Raw genomic sequence first — 25,972 nt, 5'->3', positions numbered from 1 at the left:
AAGCATTGGGGAGCAAACAGGCAAATTGGAGATCTCTATTATATGTCTCTCTGCCTCTCATATAAATAAATATAAAGAATATTATGTGCTCATGGAAAGTTATGTATATGTGTATGTATATAGACAATATTTTTTATCACGTTCTACACGCTGGAATATAAGTTTCCTTTTGTCTGGAGAGATTTCATTCAGTTCATCTCAGAAAATAAAAGTATATTGGCTCAAATGTTTATAATTCATTCATAAACAATTTTATAATGCATGTCTACCTAAAGCTGAAAGAGTCAGAATAATGCAAGTAAACCTTGCATAGCCCTGTTGGAGAGTCCCCCAGATCTGCAATAAACTCAAGATCCCCATAAAATTCTTTTATTTCTCATAGGGACACTCTTGGATGGCAATACCCTACAATGATTCAAAACAGTGATATTAGAATCAGGAGGAGGCCAGGCCTCTGGCCCCTGTTGTGAGATGTTATGCATTTTTCTTGGACTGAACTTTAATTTACATCACTATAGATGTTTGGTACTCTATACACCACATTGTTTTTAAGGAAAGATCAAATGAGATTCTACATTGTGAAAAATTAATGTGAAATATTAACCAATGTTTCAATTACAGTATTTTCTTATTAATGTATATTTTTAAGGCATAATATTTTTATTTTTATATTCATATGCAAAGGACAATAATTACTACAAACAAGCAAACTAGAAGATCTATCACTTTTCATGGTTTTGTATGCATCTCCATGTGTATGTGTGATAGTACCTGGTGATTTTTCAATATACATTTCAGAGTTATTGCTTCCATAACTTTAAATTTTTAGCCTTTTGCTTACTTCTCTAACAACTACCATTTTACTCTGCTTTTGTGACCTCAACTGTGTTTTTAAAGTTGTGTTTATTTTATTTATTTAAAGGAGATAGAGATGGGGGTGGAAAAACAGAGAAAGAGAGAGAGAGGGAGAGAGAGAGAGAGAGATGGAGAGACAGAGTTGGAGAGATGGAAATCGCCCTTCCACTGGTTCACTCTACAAATGCTCCAGAGCAGCCCGGGCTCAGCTGGCTGAAGTCAGGGACACAAAACTCAATTTGAACCTCCTGTGTGGGTGACAGGCAATCAATTACTTGAGCCATTACCTGCTACATGCAGGAAGATGGAATTGGAAGTGTAGCTGGGACCAAACTCAGGCACTCTGAAGTGGGATTGGGCATCCAAAGCAGCAGCCAACTGATGCACCAAGCACTACCCCTGAGCTTAACTTTTAGATTTCACACAGATGTGAGATTTTTTGCAATATTTTTCATTCTGTGACTTATTTATTTCAATTAACCTAATCTCCCTCAGGGTTTATCCATTATGTGAATCACAGTGCATACAAAGGAAAGAGGAAGAAACGACTAGCATTTATTGAGAATTTATTTAATTACAGCTTATGTAGATGACCTTATTTAACACATACAATAACTCTTATAACTCTTACAGATTTATATTGCTACTTTTAGACTTTATAGATGGTGAAGATAAGGCTTAAAGCTTGAGTACTGAAGCTGGCACTTTGGTGTAGTGGGCTAAGACTCCACCTGTGATTAAGACATCTCATATGGGTGCCCATTCATGTCTGGCTGCTCCACTTCTGATCCAGCTCTCCACTATGGCCTGGGGAAGCAGTAGAAGATGGCCCAAGTCCTTGAGACCCTTCACCTGCTTGGGAGACCTGGAAGAAGCTTCTGGCTTGAGATCACCCAGCTCTAACTGTGGCAGCCATTTGGGGAGTGAACCAGTGGAAGGAAGATCTCTCTTTTCCTTCTATCTGTCTGTACCTCTACTTCTCAAAAACTAAATAAAATCTTAAAAAAAAAAAAACCTTGAGAACCATGTTCAAGGTCATGTATTTATACTTAATAAATGATACTCAGGAGTTGAAACCAAATAGTTTGCTCTATATTTTAACCTTTTATTTAATGAATATAAATTTCATGGGTACATCTTTAGGATTATAGTGATTCTTTCCACTATACCTGGCCACCCCCCACACTCCCTCCCCACCTCTTCCTCACTCTCCCATTCCCAGTCCCATTCCCTATTTAGATTCATTTTCGATTAACTTTATGCATGGAAGACCAACTCTGAACTAACTAAAGATAACTATTTGCACACTCGCACACACGAAGTATAAAATCTGATTAAGAGCAAGTTTTACAGTTAAATCTCATAGTACAACTCATTTAGGACAGAGGTCCTGCATGGGAAGTAAGTGCACATTGACTCTTGTTGTTAATTTAACAAGTAGCACTCTTTGGTATGACATCGGTGATCACCTGAAGTTCTTGACATGGGCTGTCAAGGCTATGGAAGCCTTTTGATCCCACAGTCTCCATCAGTATTTAGGCAGGGCCATAAGCAAAGTGGAAGTTCTCTCCTCCCTTCAGAGAAAAGTACATCCTTTTTTGTTGGCCTCTTCTTTCCACTGGGGTCTCATTCATGTAGGATTTATTTTTTATTTTTTTTTTTTTTTGCCACAGTGTCTTGGCTTTCAATGCCTGAAATGCTCTCATGGGCTTTTCAGTCATACCAGAGTACCTTACAATTTTTAAATGTGTTTTTAAAGCCAATGTCATTCTATGAGTATGCTTTGTGGACTGTTTCCCATGTTGGAACATTCTCTTTTTTTAATTCTATTATTATCAGACACTTGATCTTTTAGATGACCCCTTTATCACTTAATCCTATCTATATGATCACTTTAACACTTAATATGATCACTTTAACATTTAAGGTGGCATTTTTACCACCCAGCTTACTGGAATTATGGTCCCATGGAAGTTTTAAACTGTATGCTCTGTAGTAAGTCTATAGAAACATATGCAGAATTATGCAATTTTATAGCTATAAACTTCCTCCTCCCTCTCTTATTCCCACTCTTATTTTTAACCAATATCTATTTTTTCATTTGACTTTATGGATATATGATTAAGTTTATGTTGGTGAAGAGTTCAACCAATGGTATTAAGAAAGAAAACAAAATGATAGTAATAAAACTCTTCCTCATCAGACACAACAAGGACAAGTGCTGATCAAGTCATTGCTGTTCAAAGTGTCAATTTCACTTTTTCATGTTTCTTTTAGGTGTTCTGTTGGTTCTCACAGATCAGGGAGAACATATGCTATTTGTCCCTTTGGAACTGGCTTATTTCACTAATTATTATATTTTCTAGATTCATCCATTTTGTTGCAGATTATCGGATTTCATTTGTTTAACCACTGTGTAGTATTCCATGAAGTACATATCCCATAATTTCTTTATCCAGTTTTCAGTTGACAGGCATTTAGGTTGGTTCCATGTCTTAGCAATTATGAATTGAGCTATAATTAATATGGGACTACAGATAGCTCTTTTATTTGCTGATTTCATTTCTGTGGGTAAGTTCACAGGAGTAGGATGGCTGGGTCATTTGATGGGATTATATTCAGATTTTTAAATTATCTCCAAACTATTTTACATAGTGGTTTACATTCCTTCCAACAGTGGAGTAGGGTACCTTTGTTTGCACATCCTCACTATCATTTGTTGTTTATTGATATCTGCATGAAAGCCATTCTAATGGCGGTGAGGTGAAACCTCCTTGTAGTTTTGATTTGCATTTCTCTGATGGCTAGTGATCCTGAACATTTTTTCATGTGTCTGTTGGCCATTTGATTTCCTCTTCTGAAAAAATGTCTGTTTAAGTCTTTTGTCCATTTTTTAGCTGGGTCATTTTGTTATGTAGTTTCTTAATCTCTTTATATATTCTAGTTATTAATCCTTTATCAGTTAGATAGTTTGCAAATAATTTCTTCCATTCTGTAGGTTGCTTCTTCATTTTCCTGACTGTATCTTTTGCAGTACAGAAGCTTCTCAATTTGATGTAACCCCATTTGTTGATTTTGGCTTTGCTTGTGCCTCTGGAGTCTTTTTCAGGATTTCTTTGCCTATACCAATGTCTTGCAGGGTTTCCCCAGTTCTAATGTTTTGATGGTATCAGATTGTAGATTTAGGTCTTTAATCCATTTTAATGGATTTTTTTAGTAAGGTGTAAGGTAGCAGTCTTGCTATATACTTCTGCATGTGGAAACCCAGTTTACTCAGCACCATTTGTTGAAGAGACTGTCCTTTCTCCAGGGATGGGCTTTTGCTCTTTGGTTGACTATAAGTTGATTGAAGATGGTTGAATTGATTTCTGGCATTTCTATTCTGTTCCAATTTTCTATCCATCTGTTTTTGTACCAGTACCAGGCTGTTTTGATTATAACTGCCTTGTAGTATGTCTTGAAGTTGGGTATTGTGATGTCTCTAGCTTTGTTTTTGTGGTATAAGATTGTTTTAGCAAATAGTTTGTTTTTATTACTGATGAGTTTGACTAATACCTTGCTGACAAATCATCAATAAAAGTTAGTTACAACAATTATTACATATTTTTCTTAATAGTGACAAATGCCAAAGTATCTAGTAGGACTTATCTTAGCTCTTTGGGAAACATTTTTCCATCCCCCTGCCCAGACACATTTAATTTCTAAATTTTCTATTAAAATGTATTAAATATTATAGTTATTTCTTTGAAAGGCAGAGAAAGAGACAGACCTGCTAACTGCTCTTTCAATCTTCAGACGTGCAGTAGCTGGGGCTGAGCCAGGTCAAAGCCATGAGGCAGGAAGCCCGGGTTTTCCACCTGGCTGGCAGGAGCCTGACTTCTTCCTCTAGTAATGCTGCCTCCCAGGATCACATAAGCAGGAAGCTGAATTGAGAGCAGAGCTGGGACTCAAACCCAGGCACTCCAATATGGGATGCATGTGTCCCAGCTAGCAGCGGAACTGCTGAAGCAACATGCCTTCCCCTATAAGTATTACTGGATTTACTACTGAAAAACACAGCAAACATCTTCAAAAAAGAAAGAAAGAAAAGAGGAAGGGGATTAGTAGAAAAAGCATTTGAGATCATAAGTTCAATTCCTACATAATCTGTAAATAGATGCTCAGAAAATTTCCCAAGTTTTATCTCCCAGTTATTTAGAAAAAAATCTTCAAGCAATGAATTCCTAAAGATCTAATGATCTAAGACATCCAATGTATCAACCACTTTGTCCTGCAAAATCTTTTCGTTCCTATTATATTGTCTTTCCCCTGCACTCCCTGCAGTAACGCTTTGATGTGCTATTCATCATTTCCATTTGGAAGAAGAAACTATGTTCCTGCTCAGCCATCATACTGCTTCCAGTACAGTGTGTTTCAGTAATAAATAAAGTGCATGCTTTAAGTGAAAGTATACGTTTTTCAAATACATTAGTCTCTTTGGCATATTTCCAGAGGGTGTGCCAGATAATTTATGTTATTGTTTAATGGCAACATTCACTTCTTTCTAGGAGCAATTTTTGATGAATCTGCCAAAAAGGATGATGAGGTGTTTCGCACAGCAGTTGGTGACCTCAACCAGAATGAGGAGATCTTACAGACTGAAAAAATCACATTTTCAGTGACATTTGTGGATGGCAACAACCCTTTTCAAGCAGTTCAAGAAGGTAAGACCCATCAGCAGTCTACAATGCATTTACTTTTTTTTTACTCATTTCAAATGACAGTAAATTAGAGTTATCAAAAATTGTTAAAAGGACATATATGTGTTGCTGCTAATTGGGCTTTGCTTTACTTTGGGAGTGCTGTTTTATAGATGTTGGACCTTATTCCTCTTTTGAAAGGGCAAAGTATAGAGTATTACTATTTTTACTGAGTTGCAAAGTGAATCGTTATAATAACAATCTTTGCAATTGTTTTTATGAATTCAGTGTAATTGAAATATTCCTTAAAAATATGACTTTCTACCAGGATTTTTTTGTTGTACTTCTCTCAGAAAACTGCTGTCTTGAGTGTTGTTACAACTTGCAATGGCATTTCAGGTGTACCCATGACAAATGTATTGCTCTAAGGAAACCCTTTAGACATTACATATAAATCAAAGATTTTGTCCTGGAATCCTAACATAACTGATCTAGGCTATCTATTGTTTACTCTTTACAAGGTACCAAGTATTAAAGCACTTTTCCCCATTCTGCTGAACCATTGAATGAATTGGCTTTTCATGGGAACAAAGTAACACAGATACCAATTATTTTTATTACAGTGGAATGATCATATCTCATGTTGAAGGTTTTTCTGAAAGATATTACAGTAATGGAATTTTATGTTTGATGCTGTTAATCTAACTAAAGATTTATTCCCCTAACTGATAAAGTGCTTGTTCTTGAGATTTTATGCTACTAATTGCTGTGATCTGGCTGTTTATACCATTTAAAATTTGTGGTTAAACCTCCTTCCAATTGTGGTAATAGCAGGTGATAGAAGAGGTGAGGAAGACAGGTCGTGAGGACTCCTTCCTCAGGAATGAGTTTAGGGCCTAATAAAATCACCTTCGGGGAGCTTATTCACCCCTCTGCCCTTAGAAGATACTGCAAAAAGATGGCATCTATGAAGTAGAAGACAGGTGCACAGCAGGCACTGAATCTGCTGATGCCTGGATCTTGAACTTGCCAAACTGTAAAACTGTAAGGAGTAATTTTCTGTTGTGTATGTTACCCTTATACATATATCCTGCATGGACTAAAATGCTAATCTGTTTTATGTTTTATTGTGATAATGTGTTTAGACTATAGATAATGAGTACAAAATTTATGTTGTCAAATGGAACATTTGCTTTGTTAAAAATGTGAATAACATTTGGCAGAAGACAAGGCAGATGCCCTACTGGTATTAGATGTAGTAGAGTTTGGCAGTGAATATTTTTAAAGGTAAACACAGAAGGGGTAAGGAAAATAGGCATACATATATGCAAGTGAGTCATTTTCATTTGCTATTCCATCACTTTGATATGCAGGGAACATTTATCAGAATATACTTATGATCAATGGCACTTGCTCTTGTGGAACTTACAAATATTTACCTCTGTTAGAGAAGGGATGTGACAACAGGTTATCTGAAGCGTTTTATTTTAAATGAATGAAGTGAAAAAATACTGTGTTTATAAACTAACACTACTCTTTTAGGCAAAACTATCTTTAACAATAACAGGATAAAATTTAGAACACTGGGATAAGTGTTTCATTTTAAACAGTAAATCTAAAAATTAATTAAATCAATTATTTTTTAAAATGGTACACAGTATAACCACTCCTCTGCTAGCTAAACTGGAAGCAAAAATCTTTCTGAAAAGAACCGTAGTGACTGAAAGAATTTGTTGCACGGAAAGCAAATTGACAAATTAAATAAGTTTCCTAGATAGAGACCACCAGATATTTGTCAAGAAAGAAGAGCCTTTGACAGTTTGCCTGATTGTTTTGAAACTAGCAGGATATTCTAGGCTGGTTATGTTCATGGTCTGCCCTGAGTAATGAACTTGAAATAAATTCCAGAAGCTCTGGAAATAATTTGTTTTACCAGTTAGATTTTGGTTAAGTTTATAATGAAGTAAAAATAATTCTTTGTAGAGTTCTTTGTTTAGCAGTGGTTTGACAAAATTAGAGGAATAGTCAATTGGATGAGAACAAAAAATAATGCAGAAATATTGTTTTCTTAAATGTTCTGTGGAAGTAATTTGGAGAAAATCTCAATTGTGACATCAAAGACAGTGAAGTTTTCTATTATCATGTCTTACTGCAGTACTTTGGAATTTATAATAGCCTGAGCACTCAAATCAGTCTAGTAGTGTTACAAATCGGGCCAGCTACAATGAGAGAGAACAAAGCAAATTAAGGACTTAGTACATGACTGCAAGAGACAATGCAGTATACAGGTAGTGGGAGAAGGCTGTGGATTTTTAAAGCATGAAAGTTGCTTGATACTGTTGCATTCAGCCTGTAACTTCTGTTTTTAATGGTGTTAACAGCAGAAAGGAAAAGGCATTCTAGCTTTTAAAAATCTACTTTTTACAAAAGAAATGGAATTTCTAAAGACATTTGTAACTTGACTTTTAACAAAATACTAATGAAGATGCATATTGCTCAGTTTACTCTTTCCACCCACCCCCTGTGTCTTATTGCTGCTCTCCTGTTTTGTAAGACTTTCCTGTATCCCATTCAATACCACACTCTTAACATAACAGGCTCTAATACTCATAAATTGATATTTAGGTTCTTATAGACCTGTATATCATAATTTTATAGCTTTTTTGCTCAGAGGTCTTTTTACTTCACTATCTAAAATCATGAGCTGTTGTGTAAGTTACCTGATAAAATATATATTATAACAATATGTGCTGCTCTGGATCTTGTGTTATTTAGAAGAGTCTTTAGGAGCTATCTGTGAAAGCTCCACTTAGAGAACATAAAGATTTGTTATTTTATTGTCAGTGAAGTATTCTTTCTCCCTCCAATGCCTTCTCTTGCAGTAGTATACCACTGTCTTCTATTCTCTTTCTGCTTGTGTAGATAGAGTGCATGATCATGGTAGCGTAATTCAGTTTTTGATTAGACTTGTTTGATACGGACTCAGGAAGAGAATCAATCGTATATCTTAAGGTATCTGAGTATATGGTTTATTAAATTAAAAACCACATTTACCTATACTCTGCAGTTATAGTGAGAGTTCAGTGTATATTCATAAAAATAGTTTATGTTGACAAATCAACAATGATTTCACTATATTCAGAATTTTAAAACTATCATCAGTATCACTGATATCCAGGTTTCAAGAGTGCCAGTTTAATTGCTTAATTTGACAACAAAGAAGAGGCTGGCATTTTAATATCAACACCTTATTTTTCATGTGCTTAGAAAATGGTTTTCAACAGAATTAAAATTGATCACTCACGTTAAAAAGTAAGCCTTAAGAAACTAATGTGCTATTTATTTATTCATTTATATAAAGGGAACACGCTTTATGTATTTCATATATACAGTTTAAAGAACATCATATTTCTACCATCCCTGCCTTGTTCCTCCTTCCTTTCTTATTTTTCTTTTAATTTTTTTGTGCTGACATTTTTTATAAACACAAGCTTAATCTTCCACTAAATAAAGAATTCAACAAGTGGAAAAACCAGTGTGCCTCAGTAGTGTAGAAAAGGGCTATAAACAATCAAATCCTAAAGCATCAGTATTTTTTTTTTTTTTGACAGGCAGAGTGGACAGTGAGAGAGAGAGACAGAGAGAAAGGTCTTCCTTTTGCCATTGGTTCACCCTCCAATGGCCGCCGCGGCCGGCGCACCGTGCTGATCCGATGGCAGGAGCCAGATACTTCTGGTCTCCCATGGGGTGCAGGGCCCAAGTACTTGGGCCATCCTCCACTGCACTCCCTGGCCACAGCAGAGAGCTGGCCTGGAAGAGGGGCAACCAGGACAGAATCCGGCACCCCGACCGGGACTAGAACCCCGTGTGCCAGCGCCGCAAGGTGGAGGATTAGCCTACTGAGCCACGGTGCCGGCCTAGCATCAGTATTACTCATATACATCGCATCGCATTTTTTGCATTCTAGTGTTAGTTACCACAAATTAGAGAAATTTAATTCTATGTTTTATTTAGAGAAATTTATATTCTGTGTCAATTACTGTAAATTACATGTTTAATTTAATTCTATATTTCATTTTAGAGAAATTTTTATTCTATAATTACCACAGATTTGATAAATATAATATTTATCTTTTGTTGGGCTTGCTTATTTCACTAAGCTTACTGGTCTCCAGTTACACCCATTTTGTTGCAATTCTGCACAATGCTGTGTTCTCCACTGGTTGCCCTTAGTCCTAGATGGTTAAATTGGCCTATATTCTGTAGTTTCCTATTAAGACCTGACCTGTATGTGCACCTGCTCTTTTTCCCTCCTTCATAGAATTCTTTCAAAAATCTTTCTTCAATCTCTTTTAGCCATTAGCTTTCCATATGGCACTTTGAACACTCAAAATGTTGACATATGATCTAGTATGTAAGTTTCACCTTTGATACCTTTTAACCGGGTTAGAAGATCATAGAAATTATGTTTATGGGCCATCAAACCCCATACCTACCTTTGATTGTATGTTCCCCATTTCTTATTATCTAGAGTCTCTGGGCCTCAGCTTCACTTATGGAAATGGGAGATACATATCTACTTCATAGCAGTCACAGTGATTATGTGTTTATTGTATAATCATGACATGAGTTTATAATTATGGTCTGTGGGTTCTTTTACTAATACAAATGCATCTTAGGAATAATAGAGTATATAAGGATTTAGCACCTTTATATGGCTCTATCGGAAAATTTCCATTCCTCCCTGATATTTCCTTCCAAACATCCTCTACTCCTAGTATTGTGGTTCTCATAGATAGCTCTGAGTCTAACCTTATCTGCCTAGACATGATCATTATTTTTTCCCAACTTGTTCTTTCTTTATCAGAACCTTTAATCCTGTGGCTGTAAAAATATTAGAGAATGAAATGCTTTTTCCTCTTTTTTTTTTCTCTTTTCTGGGCTAGTAATGCTAGTCAGCACAGGAAGATGAGAATTATATTTGTAGGGTAATTTATTTGGTAAATAGTAGTGATGTTGCAACATGTGTACTTAGGGTTGGGAGGATTTAAATACCTTGTTACCATTTCTGGGAAGTACAGAAAGCCTGTGGAGACCAAATTAAAGCTTTCTGATGATTTGTGTAGGCTTAATACAATCAGTGAAATAAATAAGGCACTGAGTCATAACTCAATGGATTTCAGTTGCAGAGAGGCAGAATATTGTAGGAGCATGATAGATATGAAGGTCAAATGTAGAAATGAATTCATGGAAAGTTTTATGCTTTAAAAGATGCATCATCTATGGTATTTAAGCTTATTTCAGACATGATTGTTTAAAAGGTTATCTTTCTATGCTTTACACATTTTCCTTCCAAGTGTAGTGGGACAAATTTTAACTTTAAAAACTTGGTCATTGGTAGTTTTGAATTTCCAATTCAACACTTCTTCAATAATATAAGATATCGTGTTTTTTCTGAGGAATGCATGCCTCATTTCAAAACATATTTGCTGTTTTGTCTTTGATGGGCTAATGTAATATGATAGTAAGATTAGCTTAAGCATAATCCATAAGCTATATTCTAAGATATAAAGGACTTAAAATATCTGTTATATGTCGTGAATATTGTCCAAAGTGGTAAATAGATCTCTGTTCTCAGAATGCATTTGTGTGCGGGGGCAAAGTGGAAGAGAGCAGTTATAGAAATCAAAATCAGAACAATCCTAGTAAGGAAAATATTTTCTATAGTATTATTTTGAAGTTTCAAAAATATTCTTATACTTTTGAATTGATACATTCATTCAAATACCTCAAAGAATACTTTGAAATTAGTCTGAGTACTAATTCATAATTGTAAAACTAAAGAAGGTATGAAGGGATAAGATAGAGAAAAACAAGAAGAGGATTACATGTTTAAGAAAAATGAGAATAGGACATATTTTACAGGAAATGGGATAAGAAGCTGACACATCAGCCTTATTCTGTCTGTTACCACGTCCTGTTTTTATCCTTTTATAGTTATTTCTTCAATAAAATTCATTGTTTGGAATTGTAAATTTCAATTTGGTTCAGTGTTTTTTTTTATATACATGCAAATTTATTTCTAAATCACAGAATTAGGTCTGTAATATGTCAAGTTAAACTTTACCTGTATTAATTCTTATAGTACACCACAAGTTTGGTATTTTCCTAATTTTCCTAATAAGGAAACTGTGTTACAGAGAGGTTCAGTATCTTTTAGCTTACTTGAAATCTCAAAACAGATATGCGCCAAACCAACTGAATCCAAAAAACCATGCTATTAGCAAAACTACGTGGATCTAGGTATGAAAATAAAAAAATTGATATGGATCTTTCTAGATGTTTCCTATTCTTGAGTGGAATCTGGCAATTAGGAATTAATTGAAGTCTTCTAAACTCCTTAGTTTGTTTGTGGGTGGCCCCCCCCCCCACCCCCCTGCCAGCCCACAGAAGGAGCCTGTAAGGATTATTTTTAATCCACTGGACATCAAGAAAAATCCACTGTTTCTCAAAGGATATCATATTGTTAAATATTTTCCAAACTTCTTTGATCCAGGAAGTTATTTTGGAAGAGTGTTCTGAAGAAATACTGTTCTTTTAAGAATTTGGGGAAAGGCTGGAAACAGAACTGTTTTCTTTCCTAGTTCACTTCAGACCACTTTCTCAGTAAATAATGCTTCAAGCAATGCCACATTATTAATCTCTAAGGATAAAATTGTGATTTAATTCATATTTTAAACTTAGTCCACTTGGGTTACTTTGCAGAGAAAGGTATTGTTGTTGTAATTTCCCTAAATCTTTTAATGAATAAATGATTTCAGCCATTCCTAACATTTGAATTCTACATGATTTTGTCCAGTTTAAAGGAATTTTATCTCTACATTAACTATTCAAATGCATATATGAATTTATATATACTACTTTTCATATATATTTCAACTATATAAGTTTACTATATGCATGTGTAATATTTATATGCATATAGCATGTATATATGCCATATATACATATGTGCATATCTATGTGTTATGTATTTGAGTGTGTTTATGAATCAATATAACAAAACAAATTGAATAAGTCCTTCATTTGATCTTCATTCCAATGTTGATTCATGCTTTTCAAAGCCCAATATTATAGCCCTATTTGTTATCTTTATCAAAATTGAAAAGGGCAAATGTGTTGTCAAGTCACTACCCTTTCACTTGCACAAAATTTACACCAGGGTTTCATGTGAGTAGAGTGAGTCACCAGTTTAAATATTCTCTTTTTTGGGAGTGGGTCATAGGGGTGATAGTTACTTAAATTTGTAATATGCAGAGGGGACAGCAATTTCAGAAAACCAATAATTACTAAGAAGGACTCATTTTTTTTTTTAAATAAAATTGTTCACTTATTTCTAAGATATGTTTATGTGTTGACTCTGTACTACAATAGGATTCTATACAGTTGAATTACAAAATTCTAACTGCAGTACCCAAGGAATTTGTAGTCTAGTAGGAGAGACACACACCAAAAAGGACCACATGGGCTAATATACTTTTTGTTTTCTTTTTAGTGGAAAAAGGTGATAAACAGGAAATTAATGATACTATTATAGGTAAAGTATTTGTATTATTTAAAACCAATAGGTCAATTTTAATAGGATGAACACAGAATAATTTTTATTAAAATAGACACTTAAGCCATTATTTTATGTTGTGTACCAACCAACAATGTAGAGATGTGAGGGAATATCATCCCTAGCTATTGTATACAGGAATATCATTTGGAGGCTCGAGCTGGCTGTATTTGAGGGACATGATAAAGTTTTTAAGGAATAAGTCATCATAATTATTATGGTTACTATTCAAACTGTTAATCTTATTTATTTGAAAGGTGGAAAGAGATAAAGAAATCTCCTGTGTAGTGGTTCACTCCCCTGATACTTGCAACAACTGTGGTTGAGCCAGGCCAAAGCCAGTAACCCTAATTTCAATCTGGTTCTCCCAAATGGGTGACAGAAACTCAAGTACTTGAGCCATCAAGTTTTGCCTCCAAGGGTTCACATTAGCAGGAAGCCAGATTTGGAAGAGGAGCCAGAACTGAAACCCAGACACTCTGGTATGAGATGTCAGTTGCCAAGTAGTATATTAATTGTTCAGTCAAATACCTGCTCCTAGATTCTCTTTTGAATATTCAAATTTTTATTCCATTACTTCACAGATGTTTGCTTTCATCATCAAAGTCATTGTTTCCTGGGTTAGCAACGTTTCTTGTGATGTTTGCTTCAGACTTCTGTGCTTTCTCAGGAAGTAGAGTTTGTTCCATGCTAGGACTGATGCTCCTGCAGGAATCACTGAAATCCGGAGCAAGGAACATCACTATGGGAACTCTCTGTGTCTTAAAGTCACTTCTTGGTAACTGATTTTGAATATAGTTAGAGACAGATTTGAGCTTTTCCTGAAAGTATATTTTTCCCTCCCTGGAAAAGGAACCTAAATGGAACAAAGTAAAGAAACAATTTTGCTCCATTTCCCCACTCTTTTAATAAGGAATAATGCACAGAGATAGCTTAATATTGAATTCTAGGGGAGATACTTCATTTTGTGGCTTTTAGAATTACCATTTGCTGTATACCCTGACCAGATGCCTCCTTTGAAAAACTAACAATGAGGGGCGGCGCCACGGCTCACTAGGCTAATCCTCCGCCTAGCGGCGCCGGCACACCGGGTTCTAGTCCTGGTCGGGGCACCGGGTTCTGTCCCGGTTGCCCCTCTTCCAGGCCAGCTCTCTGCTGTGGCCAGGGAGTGCAGTGGAGGATGGCCCAAGTCCTTGGGCCCTGCACCCCATGGGAGACCAGGAGAAGCACCTGGCTCCTGGCTCCTGCCATCGGATCAGCATGGTGCGCCGGCCGCAGCGCGCCTGCCGTGGCGGCCATTGGAGGGTGAACCAACGGCAAAGGAAGACCTTTCTCTCTGTCTCTCTCTCTCACTGTCCACTCTGCCTGTCAAAAAAAAAAAAAAAAAAGAAAAGAAAAACTAACAATGAGAAGTAACATTTATTTACTTGTAATTTACTATATCCCATGAACTGTTAGAAGTGCTTTATTTCTGTCATTGATGTTTTTACTGCCTATAAGCCATAAGGCAGTTACTATAATTAGCATTTTACAGATGGGTGAATTGAGATACAGCTAGGTTAGGTGAAGTTATTGTCCTTGAAACCTTTAGAACCGTGCCCAGAATATTATCTTCCATTTAAGTCTGCTGATTCAAAGTTTCTGGCTTGCATCAAGAGAAGGGAGGATTTTCTGTTTTCTGTGAGGGCACTGTAGGCTCTCTTTGTATCTCTCTTGTCTTGGGGCAGCTTCTTCTCTAACCCTCTGCACTTCTGAACTCTAGTCTTTCTGTCTTTTGGACTAGGACTGGTCACCACTTCACTGCTACTAGCTCTGGCTTCCTGTGCCATCCTTCATTTGTCTGCACCATTCTATACATATTTGTGTAATTCATCCTTTGAAAAAATAAAGTTGTTCTCAAATTATTCTATTTTGAGTTTTCATTGTTTCCACTTTGGATTTTAACAGATAAAAATGTAATTTAACTAATATCAAATCACTCAGAGATTAATGTATGCATTATATTACAGCATTTAGAAAGAATGTCTGGCATTGGCCTTTAGCTTCTATCTTTTACAACATGAAATCTTTATGCCCACCGGTATTTTAACAGACCAGCAAAGGTTGACTTGATGCTAAGTAGCTGGATCCCTATAAAAGCCTTTGGATTGATCGGAATCAGGATTGATCTGTGCATAGCCGCCTCACAGAGTAGTGGAATGTTCTTTAAGGATACAATTTTTTTTTCTTAAAATTACATGACATGTGGAATGACTTGATGAATGTTGATACTCTTGCTAAATATTAAAATGTCCCATTGCTTCCTAAAAGCTTCTATTTTGTTTAAGGGCGTTGATTAATCACTTATTCATAAATTCTTGAGTACTTTTCCTGTGGGGAAAAGATTCTGTATATCTTCATTTCATCCTTTGTGGGAATGGAAACTAGACTCATTATTAAGTCATTGGCAGAAATATCTGCAACTTGCCAGTGAACAAGTGCACAGCCTAGATTTTCTGTTATCTTGTAACTTTCTGTAACTTCTTATTTAGAGTAGTAACAAGCAGTTAGCAAGTTACTAAAGAAGTGCTTGTATTTTTTCTCTTCTTATTTCTCTGGTCCATGATTTAATAGGGACTAATGAACAGGAAATAGCCACACTTCAGGTAGCAGGGCAGGAGGAAAAGCAGAAAATGTCTAAAAAATCATGTCCAGCCTTAAGGTCCCTGATTCTTTCATTTGTCCAACATCAGCAACAGCATCTCAGTGGAAGACAGGTAGAATTAGTGAGGAATAAAAACGTACCTTTGAAGGACTCTGTATCTACAAAGATCAATATATGTACATAAGCATCCTGATTATAATGCACTGTATATAAGTTCCATGAAAGAGGAACAAAATGCAGAGTTCAGTAGAACTAAGGATGATATTATTTAGGGATAATGAGTTGAGGTTAAAGGCAGAGGACATGAAAGGGAAAAATGTAGTCTGTGCTTTCTACTTTAAAGAGAACATCTAAACAAAAGAAGCAGGCAAGTTCAGGAACATGTCTTTGTGATTGATACAAAAAAGTGAGCGGGGTTGAAGTATACTGAGAAGGAAAGCATCATGCCATAAGGACATAAACAGCAATTTTTCAGTGAGGGTCTGTATTCTTTTCCCAGCTTCAAGGTCACCTCATTCTAAAACAAGTCTTAAGTGAGTGCTTTCAACATGCATAGAATCATGATTTAGCAAGTGCAATTAAAGACTAATAAAAATTTGGATAGAGAAATCAGCCTTCATATAGCAAAGCCAGAATATTTTTTAAAAAAGTAGCAAAATAATAAAAATTATTTGAATTGAAAGATCCTGCTTCAATGATACAACATCTCTACTGTGTTTTAAGAACAAGTGATATTTAAAAATAATTAGTCTAAATTTTCACCAGAGTAACTGCTTTTCACATTAAAGGAAGAGATAAACACCTAAGTTTTATAACATAAAAGGGTTCTGCATATGCATAAGTAATACTCTTAAAGGATTTTTATTGCACCTTTGACACTGTGTGCCATAGCTCAGACTCAGGGCACTGTGCTTGTATTTGATAACATGGATTGTTTCCTGAGTTGGCCAGAGTAGGTAAATAATAATATCATGCATGTATTGTGTTTCCTTTATATGCATAGTCTATAGTAACTCTTTTTTTCCTCATTAAATGAGACACATAATGTTTGGCATAAAAGTATTTATATTAGCTTGATTATCATAAGCAATGATTGAGGCTTGTTTGCTCTCCATAGAAAGTGATCTGCAATGTGTGAAAATTAGCCATTGCTTATTGAGAACCTATAATTTGTAAAGTACAATAAGTGTTAAATGGAATACCAAGATGCATCCTTGTGGTTTCAAGCTTCAAGAGTCTTATATTTAAAACATTACAAACATAAACAATAATGATGTAGATATAAACAGTTATCATTCAAGGTACAATAAATTATAAAGTTTGGAATGGCACTCTATCTTATTAAATCTCTCCCTCAATGTTTATAAGATAAACCATTATAGGATATTGGGAAGTACTTACATTACTTCCCTACTCCTAACTGCTCTCCTTGATGTACAGTTAGGACTTTCTTCCCTGGATGCTCAGCATTTGGTATGAAATAGAACTGTCCATTAGACACCTTTTAACATCATCTCACAGACTTGTTGACAAACTTGCTATGTTGCTAATATTTCTATGTTCATTCATTCAGTTAATACAAAAATCTATATCACATATGTTTGTGCCATGAATTATTCTGGGAATCATGGTTTATGCTCTCCTAGACTGTGTACTCTCAATGAGGAAAAACCAAATAATAAATTCAACTACAGGTTGAGGTATTGGTATAGGCAAAAAATGAAGCAGAGTACTGGGGATAGACACAAGGAAGACTGGGTGCTGTTTCAAATTGATTGTCAGGAGAGGAGTTTCTCAGATGACTTTTGACAGAGAATGATGATGAAAGGAGCAAGTAGTGTGTTTGGGGGAAGGCAGAGTGCACCACAAGTTCTGGCAGTAATATCACTAACTGTAATTCTGTCTTCTCATGGCCACACTGATCCCTGATTTCTACTAATTACATAATGATCATATATTTGTGAGCAATTGTTTATATTATTTTGCCAGTACCACAGTCACATATATTTATGCCCTGCCATGTTTTTACAAATTCACTTTGTGAATGGGAGTCCTTTACCTGAACTGTAGGCAAGGATTGATGTGGAGCCTCCCATTTCTGGTCACTGTCAATGCAGGCTATCTGCCTCTCTCTGTTGAGCTGGAAACCTGTCATCAGGCTTGAGAAGACAGCCAGCATAACTGCAGATCTCGTAAGCCTGATTTCTTTACTGTCAAAAATGTATGTGAATGATCATTGTTATTATTACCATCAGTTTAGTAAACCCTTCTCACACACTATGTTACACTATTCAACATAGATTCTCCTCTTTTGTAGTAGCAGAGTTGTAGTTGGGTTCATGGCCCCTCAAAAAAGACTCCGTTTTACATCATCCCACATGGCTACATAGGAGATATACAAACAAATGGGAGTGCTTTGAAGTATGGCTCATTTCCAGGTCACTACCAACTTAAGATACTTTCCTTGGTGTAATCTTTATGCCTTTTCAATATTACATAGAATAGTCATGTTTCTATGACCCAGCTTTCACCATGCAGATGAGTTTACAGCATACTAGACAGTGGCAGAGCAACAAATAGAAAACTCTTTCTCCTGCAGAGCAGAGTTGCCCGGGGTAGACTGCTGACATAAATCTACCTCTGGCATACTTGAAGCTTACTCGGTTGCTGGTGTTCCAGTAGCTTAAACATTAGTGTAGCCATTTTACGGCCTTGCCAAACATCTGGCTATATTGATCAAGAGTCTGCCACTGCTCCTGCCACCCTGGTGAGAAAATCCAATTTTTAGGATAGAGTTCCACTATTGCTATTGAGATATAATTTACATATGAGAAAAATCCATCTTTTAGGAAAGTGCGTAGTTCAATTATTATTACTACATTTACATTTATGCAACATCTAGTTTTAGAACATTTCCATTACCCAGAAAGATCTCTTATCCCCATTTGCAGTCAACCTTCAGTCCCATACTACTCCCAGCAAATAAAAAGTTTGTTTTTATAGATTAGCTTCATTATATTTTTGGAAATAAATGGAATTAGACACAATACAACCTTTTTTGTTTGCTTTATTTTACATAGAATATGTTTTTGAAGTTCAACCTTGTTGTAGCTTTTGTTAAGAATTATTTCTTTTAATAATGAACATTTTTTATTTTAGGGAAATGTTCTTCTAGTCAGTAATTGAGGAATGTTGGATTTTTCAATTTTTGACTTAGAAAATGCTACTATGGACATTTATATAGACGTCTCCATCTATACATGCATTTCTATTTTGTGTCTTCATCTGCTCATGCTACCACCACAACACACCAATGACTGGATGCCTTAATCAATAGACATTCTCTCTTAGTTTTGAAATCTAAGAAGTCCAAGATCAAGATGAAAGCAGGACTGGGGTCTGGCGAGTGCTCTGTCTTTGGGTTGCAGATTGGCTTCCTTCTCTCAGTGTGCTCAAATAAAGTCTTCACTTTTGTGGGATAAGGCAGAGAGTGTGTACTTAAGCTCTCTGATCTCTCTTCATATAAGAACACAAAACCTATTGGATCAGGGCTCCACATGTGTGCCTTCTATTTAGGCTCCTTCTTTAAATACAGCCACACTGAACAGAATGCTTCACAAATGGATTTTAGGTAGCAGGACTCAAATGTTTGCTGGTACCAATTTTCTAAAGTAGCTATCTAGAGATAATTCAGTTTTATGGTAAATTAATGCATACTTTGTTACCTAACTGCACAATTGGTTTCCAAAGTGGTTGTACTACTTTCTTTTTCTCCCAGCAACATATACAAATGTTAGTTTCTTTAATTCTTTCTTAGTTTTGTGAAATTTGTGAAGTGGAATCTAATTATGGTTTTCAATCCCATTTAGCTAGTATTAATAATGTTTACCTTCCTTTTCATATGAACATTGATTTCTGTAATTTTCTTTGATGAAATGTTTGGCCCAATCATGTGCACATTTTCTTGTTTTAATGTATTATAATTAACTCTGAAAAATGTTTGTTATCAGATAAATGACATACAGAGATTTCTTTTCAGATTGTGACTTTCCCTCGCATCCCCATTTTCTTAAAGAACTTTTAGTTAAAATACAAACTTTTATTTTTTGTTGAAATTCAGTTTATCATTTTTTTTTGTTTCAAGGATCACAGTTTTGATATTGTATCTAAGATCTGTCTGAATAACCCAAGGCATTAAGATCTTTATTTTTGTTGTTCTAAAAATTTTAGAAAGTTGATTCATACCTTTAGTCTATGAAATACTTTGTGTTAATGTTTCAGTGTGATATGAGGCAGCATTTTGGAGTGCGGATATCCAAATTATCTAGCACTGCTTATTGGAAACATTACCCTTTCCCTCATTCAGTTATCTTCACAGCTTTTTAAAAAAGTTCTAGATCAAGTCACCGTTTCTCCTAGTGTTCATTTCACTTTAACAGGTTTCCTTTTTGGTGCTCAGTTAGTTGTCACCTATCAGGGAGAACAAGTGGTATTTGTCCCTTTGGGATTGGCTTATTTCACTCAGCATAATGTTTTCCAAATTCCTAACAGGGATCACATTTCAGTTAAAATTTAAACACCTAAGAATAATTGTGTGTTAATTACACCCTGACTGTTGATGAGCAACTTAATATGTTATCCCTCTTAGTATATTTTTTTGTTTGTTCTACTTAATACTTTTGGTTGAATACTGTAATCAATACACAATTCTTCTTAAGTGCTAAAACTTAACTGAAAAGTGATCGCTGTTAAATATAAGAGTGGGAATAAGAGAGGGAAGAGATGTGCAATTCGGGACATGCTCAAGCTGACTTACCTCAAACAGTAGAGTTAGAAACATACCAGGGGATTCCAGTTCAATCCCATCAAGGTGGCATGTACCAATGCCATCTCACTAGTCCCAGTGATCAATTTCTGTTCACAGTTGATCATAATGATAGGACTAAGAACCAAAGGGATCACATAAACAAGAATAGTGTCTGGTAATACTAACTGATAGAATCAAAAAGGGAGGGAATGATCCATATTGGGAAGTGAGATACACAGCAGACCCATAGAATGGCAGATGTCCTAAACAGCACTCTGGCCTCAGAATCAGCCCTTAAGGCATGTGGATCCGGCTGAAAAGCCCGTGAGAGTATTTCAGGCATGGAAAGCCAAGACACTCTGGGGGGGGGGGGGAACTAAATGAAAGATCTCCACGAGTGAAATCCCAGTGGAAAGAACAGGTCATCAAAGAAGGAGGTACCTTTCTCTGAAGGGAGGAGAGAACTTCCACTTTGACCATGGCCTTGTCTAAATATGATCAGTGTCAGTGAACTCAGGGGGCTTCCATAACCTTGGCAGCTCATGACAAGAGCCTAGGGTGATTACTGATGCCATAAACAAGAGTGTCAATTTGTTAAGTCAACAACAGGAGTCACTGTGCACTTACTCCTCATGTAGGATCTTTGTCCTTAGTGTGCTGTACATTGAGATTTAATGCTATAACTAGTACTCAAACAGTATTTTTCACTTTATGTTTCTGTGTGGGAGCAAACTTTTGAAATCTTTACTTAATATATGCTAAACTGATCTTCTGTATATAAAGATAATCAAAAATGAATCATGATGTGAATGGAAGGGGAGAGGGAGTGGGAAAGGGGAGGGTTGCGGGTGGGAGGGACGTTATGGGGAAGCCATTGTAATCCATAAGCTGTACTTTGGAAATTTATATTCATTAAATAAAAGTTAAAAAAAAAGTTCTAGATCATAAATATAGGGGTTTATTCTTAAATATTCAGTTCCACTAATCTGTATTCTTTTATGTGAATACCACACTGTAGCTTTATGGTAAGTTTTTTTTTTAATTTTACTTAAGTTATATAAGTTCCAGATATATTATATGTACAGAATTAGGAACATGGTGATACTTCCCACTCTACCTGCCCTCCTACCCACACTCTAACCCTTCTTCCTCCTCCTGTTCTTATTCCCACTCTTAATTTTTACAAAGATCTACTTTCAGTTTACTTAGTACTCATAATGTTAACCCTTCACTATGAAAATAGTTCAACAAAAGCGTTCAAAAACCACTGTTCTTCAATGGAAGAGACAAGGGCTATAAACAATCAATGAATTTCAAAATGTCCATTTCATACCAATATATTATATTTTAGGTACTCTGTTAGTTACCCCAGGTCTAGGAAAGCATATGATATTTTTCTTTTTTGGGACTGGCTTATTTCACCAAGTATAATGGTTTCCAGTTGTATCTATTTTGTTATAAAAGATAGGATTTTTTTTTTGCATCTGAGTATTATTCCATAGTATGTATATACCATTTTTCTTTATCAACAGTTGATAGACATCCATATCTTAGCTATTGGGGATTCAGCTGTAATGAACATGGGGGTACAGTTCACTCTTTCATATGTTGATTTCTTTTAATTTGTGTAAAGTTCTAGGAGTGGGATGGCTGTATCATATTGTAGGTTTGTATTCAGATATCTGGGGTATCTCCATACTGTCTTCCACAATGGCTGCAGCAGTTCACATTCTCACCAACAGTGGATTAGGTTATCTTTCCCTATATTCTCAACAGCATTTCTTTGCTGAGTGCTGTATGAGAGTCATTCTAACTGGGGTGGGGTGAAACCTAATTGTGGTTTTGATTTGCATTTCCCTGATATCTAGTGATCCTGAGCTTTTTTCCAAGTGTCTGTTAGACATTTGAATTTTCTCTCTTGAAAAATGCCTGTTTAAGTCCTTTGCCCATTTCTTTTAAAGCATCTTTTTTTTAAAAAAAAATATTTATTTATTTATTTGAAAGATAGAGTTAGAGAGAGGCAGAGGCAGAAATAGATCTTCCATCTGCTGGTTCACTTCCCCAGTGTTCATAATGGCCAAACTGGGCCCATCTGAAGCCAGGAGCCAGGAGCTTCCTCCAGATCTCCTACGTGGGTGCAGGAGCCCAAGGATTTGGGCCATCTTCTACTTCTTCCCTAGGCCATAACACAGAGCTGGATTGGAAATGGAGCAGCCAGGACTTGAACTGATCCTCCTGGGATGCCAGCACTGCAGTGGCAACTTCAGCCACAATGCCACATTGCTGGACCCATTTTTGTTCATTTCTAAATTGGATTGTTTGTTTTGTTGTTGAATTTCTTGAGATTTTTCTAGATTTTGGATATTAACCATTTTCAGTTGCATAGTTTGCAAGTATTTTCTCCCATTCTGTCAGTTTACTCTTCTTTGCTGGGTGTTTCCTTTGCAGTGCAGAAGCTTCCCAGAGGTATAAGATTTGAATGAAACATTTTCTTATACACTTAATTTTGACTGTTGTCCATTGTATTGTCATGTAAATGTTAGGAAATTCTCTCAAATTTATGCCAAATAGCTTGCTAGTGAGTAACTGATGAAGATTACATTCAACCTACAAATCAATTTCTAGAGGATTGTTCTTTTTACAATATTGAATCTTCCAATTCATGAACATACAACATAACACCATGTATTTAGATGTGCTTAAATTTGTATAAACTTTTTTTGTTTTTATTGTATATGTTTTACACATTTAGAAATTTTTCTTTAGTTTTTTTTTATAATTTCCATTTTAAAAATATTGTGAATGGAATTACTCCATAGATTTTAATTTTAGAATTTTTTGTTAATATATATAAAAAAGGTCTGGTGCTGTTGTGTTGTAGGTTAAGCCACTGCCTGCATCACGAGCATCCCATATGGATGCTGGTGTGAGTACTGGTTGTTCCACTTCTGATCAAACTCCCTGTTAATGCGCCTAGGAAGCTGCGGAAGATGGTCCAAGTGCTTTGGCCCCTAACCCATGCGGAACCCCAGTGCAACTCCTGGCTCCCAGCTTCATCCTGGCCCAGCCCTGGCTGTTGTGGGCATTTGAGAAGGCACCAGCAGATGAAGGATTTCTCTCTCTCTCTGCCTCTCCATCTCTGTAATTCTTTCAAATAAATAAATTAATCTTTAAATATATACATATATCAAAATGAAAAGTATTTGGAATCTGATAACTATGATTATGATAAACTCAGTTATTTCTTCCAGATTTTTGTAGACTGTGTAAAATTTTCTACAAGCAGGATAAAGGTATACAATTAAAGAGTTTTCTAATTCTTTCATGAAAATCAGTTGCCTTTTATTCTTTATCATTCTGTATTACTTTGGCTAGAACCTACAGTAGAATGTCAAATAGAATTTTGATAGCAGAAAATACTCCTGCTTCTCAATTTTATGGAAAGCATTTATTCATTCAATTTTAGATATGATATAAGTTGTATATTTTCCTTGGTTTCCTATTGTCATGTTGAGGGAATTCCTTAATACTATTAATTAGTTGGAGTTTATATATATATATATATATATATATATAATTGATACTGAATTTTTCAAGTTTCTTTTTGGTGCATTGAAATGATGATATTCTTTTACCTTTTATTCTATTGATATGACATGGTTACCATGCAAAATCATTTTTATTTTGCTGAATTGAGTTTGCTAATATTTTATTGATGACCTATGTTCATGGATTTTTTAAAAATATTTTATTTATTTATTTGAGATAGTTACAGATAGTGAGAGGGTGAGACAGAGATAAAGATCTTCCTTCCGTTGGTACACTCCGCAGAGGGCTGCAATGGCCGGAGCTGCGCAGATCTGAAGCCAGGAGCCAGGTGCTTCTTCCTGGTCTCCCATGCAGGTGTAGAGGTCCAAGGACTTGGGCCATCTTCTACGGCTTTCCTAGGCCATAGCAGAAAGCTGGATTGGAAGAGGAGCAGCCGGGACTAGAACTGGCGTCCATATGGGAATTCACCATTGCAGTGGAGGATTAACCTACTTTGCCATGGTGCTGGCTCTGAATTATTGATATATAATATTGTCTTTGGGAATACCTTTGTTTTGTATCTTAATTACTTAAATGATTTATGATGCATGCTTTTCCTTTAGATTGTCTGGAACATTTTGTGAAGGATTGGAATATTCATTAAATGTTTGATAGATGTTAGCAGTGTTTACCTAAGATTTTTTCAATAAGTTTAAAGTTACAAATTGCATTTACCTTTTTAATCGATTTGGATATTCTCCTTCTCAAATCTGTTTGATATGTGTCCTTCTGGGAATTTTATTCATCTAATATTCTGGCTAAAAGATATTGATAGTATTTATAGTCCTTTAAATTATTTGATTGGTGACCCTTTTCAATCTTTATTTTGGTAATCTGCACCTTGTCTCAGTTTATCTTTGTCATTCTAGGAAATGCTTGTCAGTTGTTTTTATGTTACAAAGAAGCCAATATTAATTCTATTATTAATTTTCTTTAGTTTGTTTTCACTGACTCTTTATACTAACTTTTCTTATTTCCTTATCTCTACTGGATATGTATTTAGTTTGCTGTTATTCTCCTGGTTTCCCAAGGTACATTTTATTATTATTATTTTTTTTTTTTTGACAGGCAGAGTGGACAGTGAGAGAGACAGAGAGAAAGGTCTTATTTTGCCGTTCGTTCACCCTCCAATGGCCACCGCGGCCGGCAAGCTGCAGCCGGCGCACTGCGCTGATCCGATGGCAGGAGCCAGGTATTTATCCTGGTCTCCCACGGGGTGCAGGGCTCAAGCACTTGGGCCATCCTCCACTGCACTCCCTGGCCACAGCAGAGAGCTGGCCTGGAAGAGGGGCAACTGGGACAGAATCCAGCACCCCGACCGGGACTAGAACCCCGTGTGCCGGCACCGCAATGCGGAGGATTAGCCTAGTAAGCCACGGCGCCGGCCCCAAGATACAATTTAGATTACTGATTTGAGTTCTTTTTACCATGAGCACTAAAAATTTAAAGCTATAATATTTCTGTAAGAACTGTGTTAGTTGGTTGCTATAAAGGTGAAAGTATAGAGTTTCTGTTTTGACTCATTTTGACTTCATTGTTTTTTCTAACTTTTCCTTGAAATTTATGTTGGCCAGTGCCTCAGTTATCAGTGTTCTTAGTTTCTGAATATTTGTGAATTTGTAAAACTTACTTTTTATTTTTTATTTCATATCTTTTCCTCATTGCTCTCAGAGAAAATATTGCATATGAGTTTAACCATTCTTGATTTTATGGAGGTTCATTTTATTGTTTATTATGGGGGTCTGTTCTATAGTACTAGTATATTCTATGTGAGTTTCATA

At 35.8% G+C, this 25,972-nt stretch overlaps 1 protein-coding gene across 3 annotated transcripts in view; it reads left to right on the top strand.

The window, feature by feature from the left end:
• Positions 1-25,972, top strand: part of GRID2 (glutamate ionotropic receptor delta type subunit 2) — a 1,603,946-nt gene that overhangs the window by 302,086 nt on the left and 1,275,888 nt on the right. For all 3 annotated transcript variants that reach the window (XM_051819557.3, XM_051819556.3, XM_002716957.6), the window contains exon 2: positions 5,403-5,558. In XM_051819557.3, coding sequence (XP_051675517.1) covers positions 5,403-5,558 — 156 coding nt within the window. The remainder of the gene's footprint in view (positions 1-5,402; positions 5,559-25,972) is intronic.

Source organism: Oryctolagus cuniculus, chromosome 8, assembly GCF_051225735.1.
Source record: "Oryctolagus cuniculus isolate XC-2025 breed Fujian yellow rabbit chromosome 8, ASM5122573v1, whole genome shotgun sequence".
Lineage (NCBI taxonomy): Eukaryota > Metazoa > Chordata > Mammalia > Lagomorpha > Leporidae > Oryctolagus > Oryctolagus cuniculus.
The sequence above is the reverse complement of the archived record's forward strand: the minus strand, read 5'-3'. Positions and strand labels throughout refer to the sequence as shown.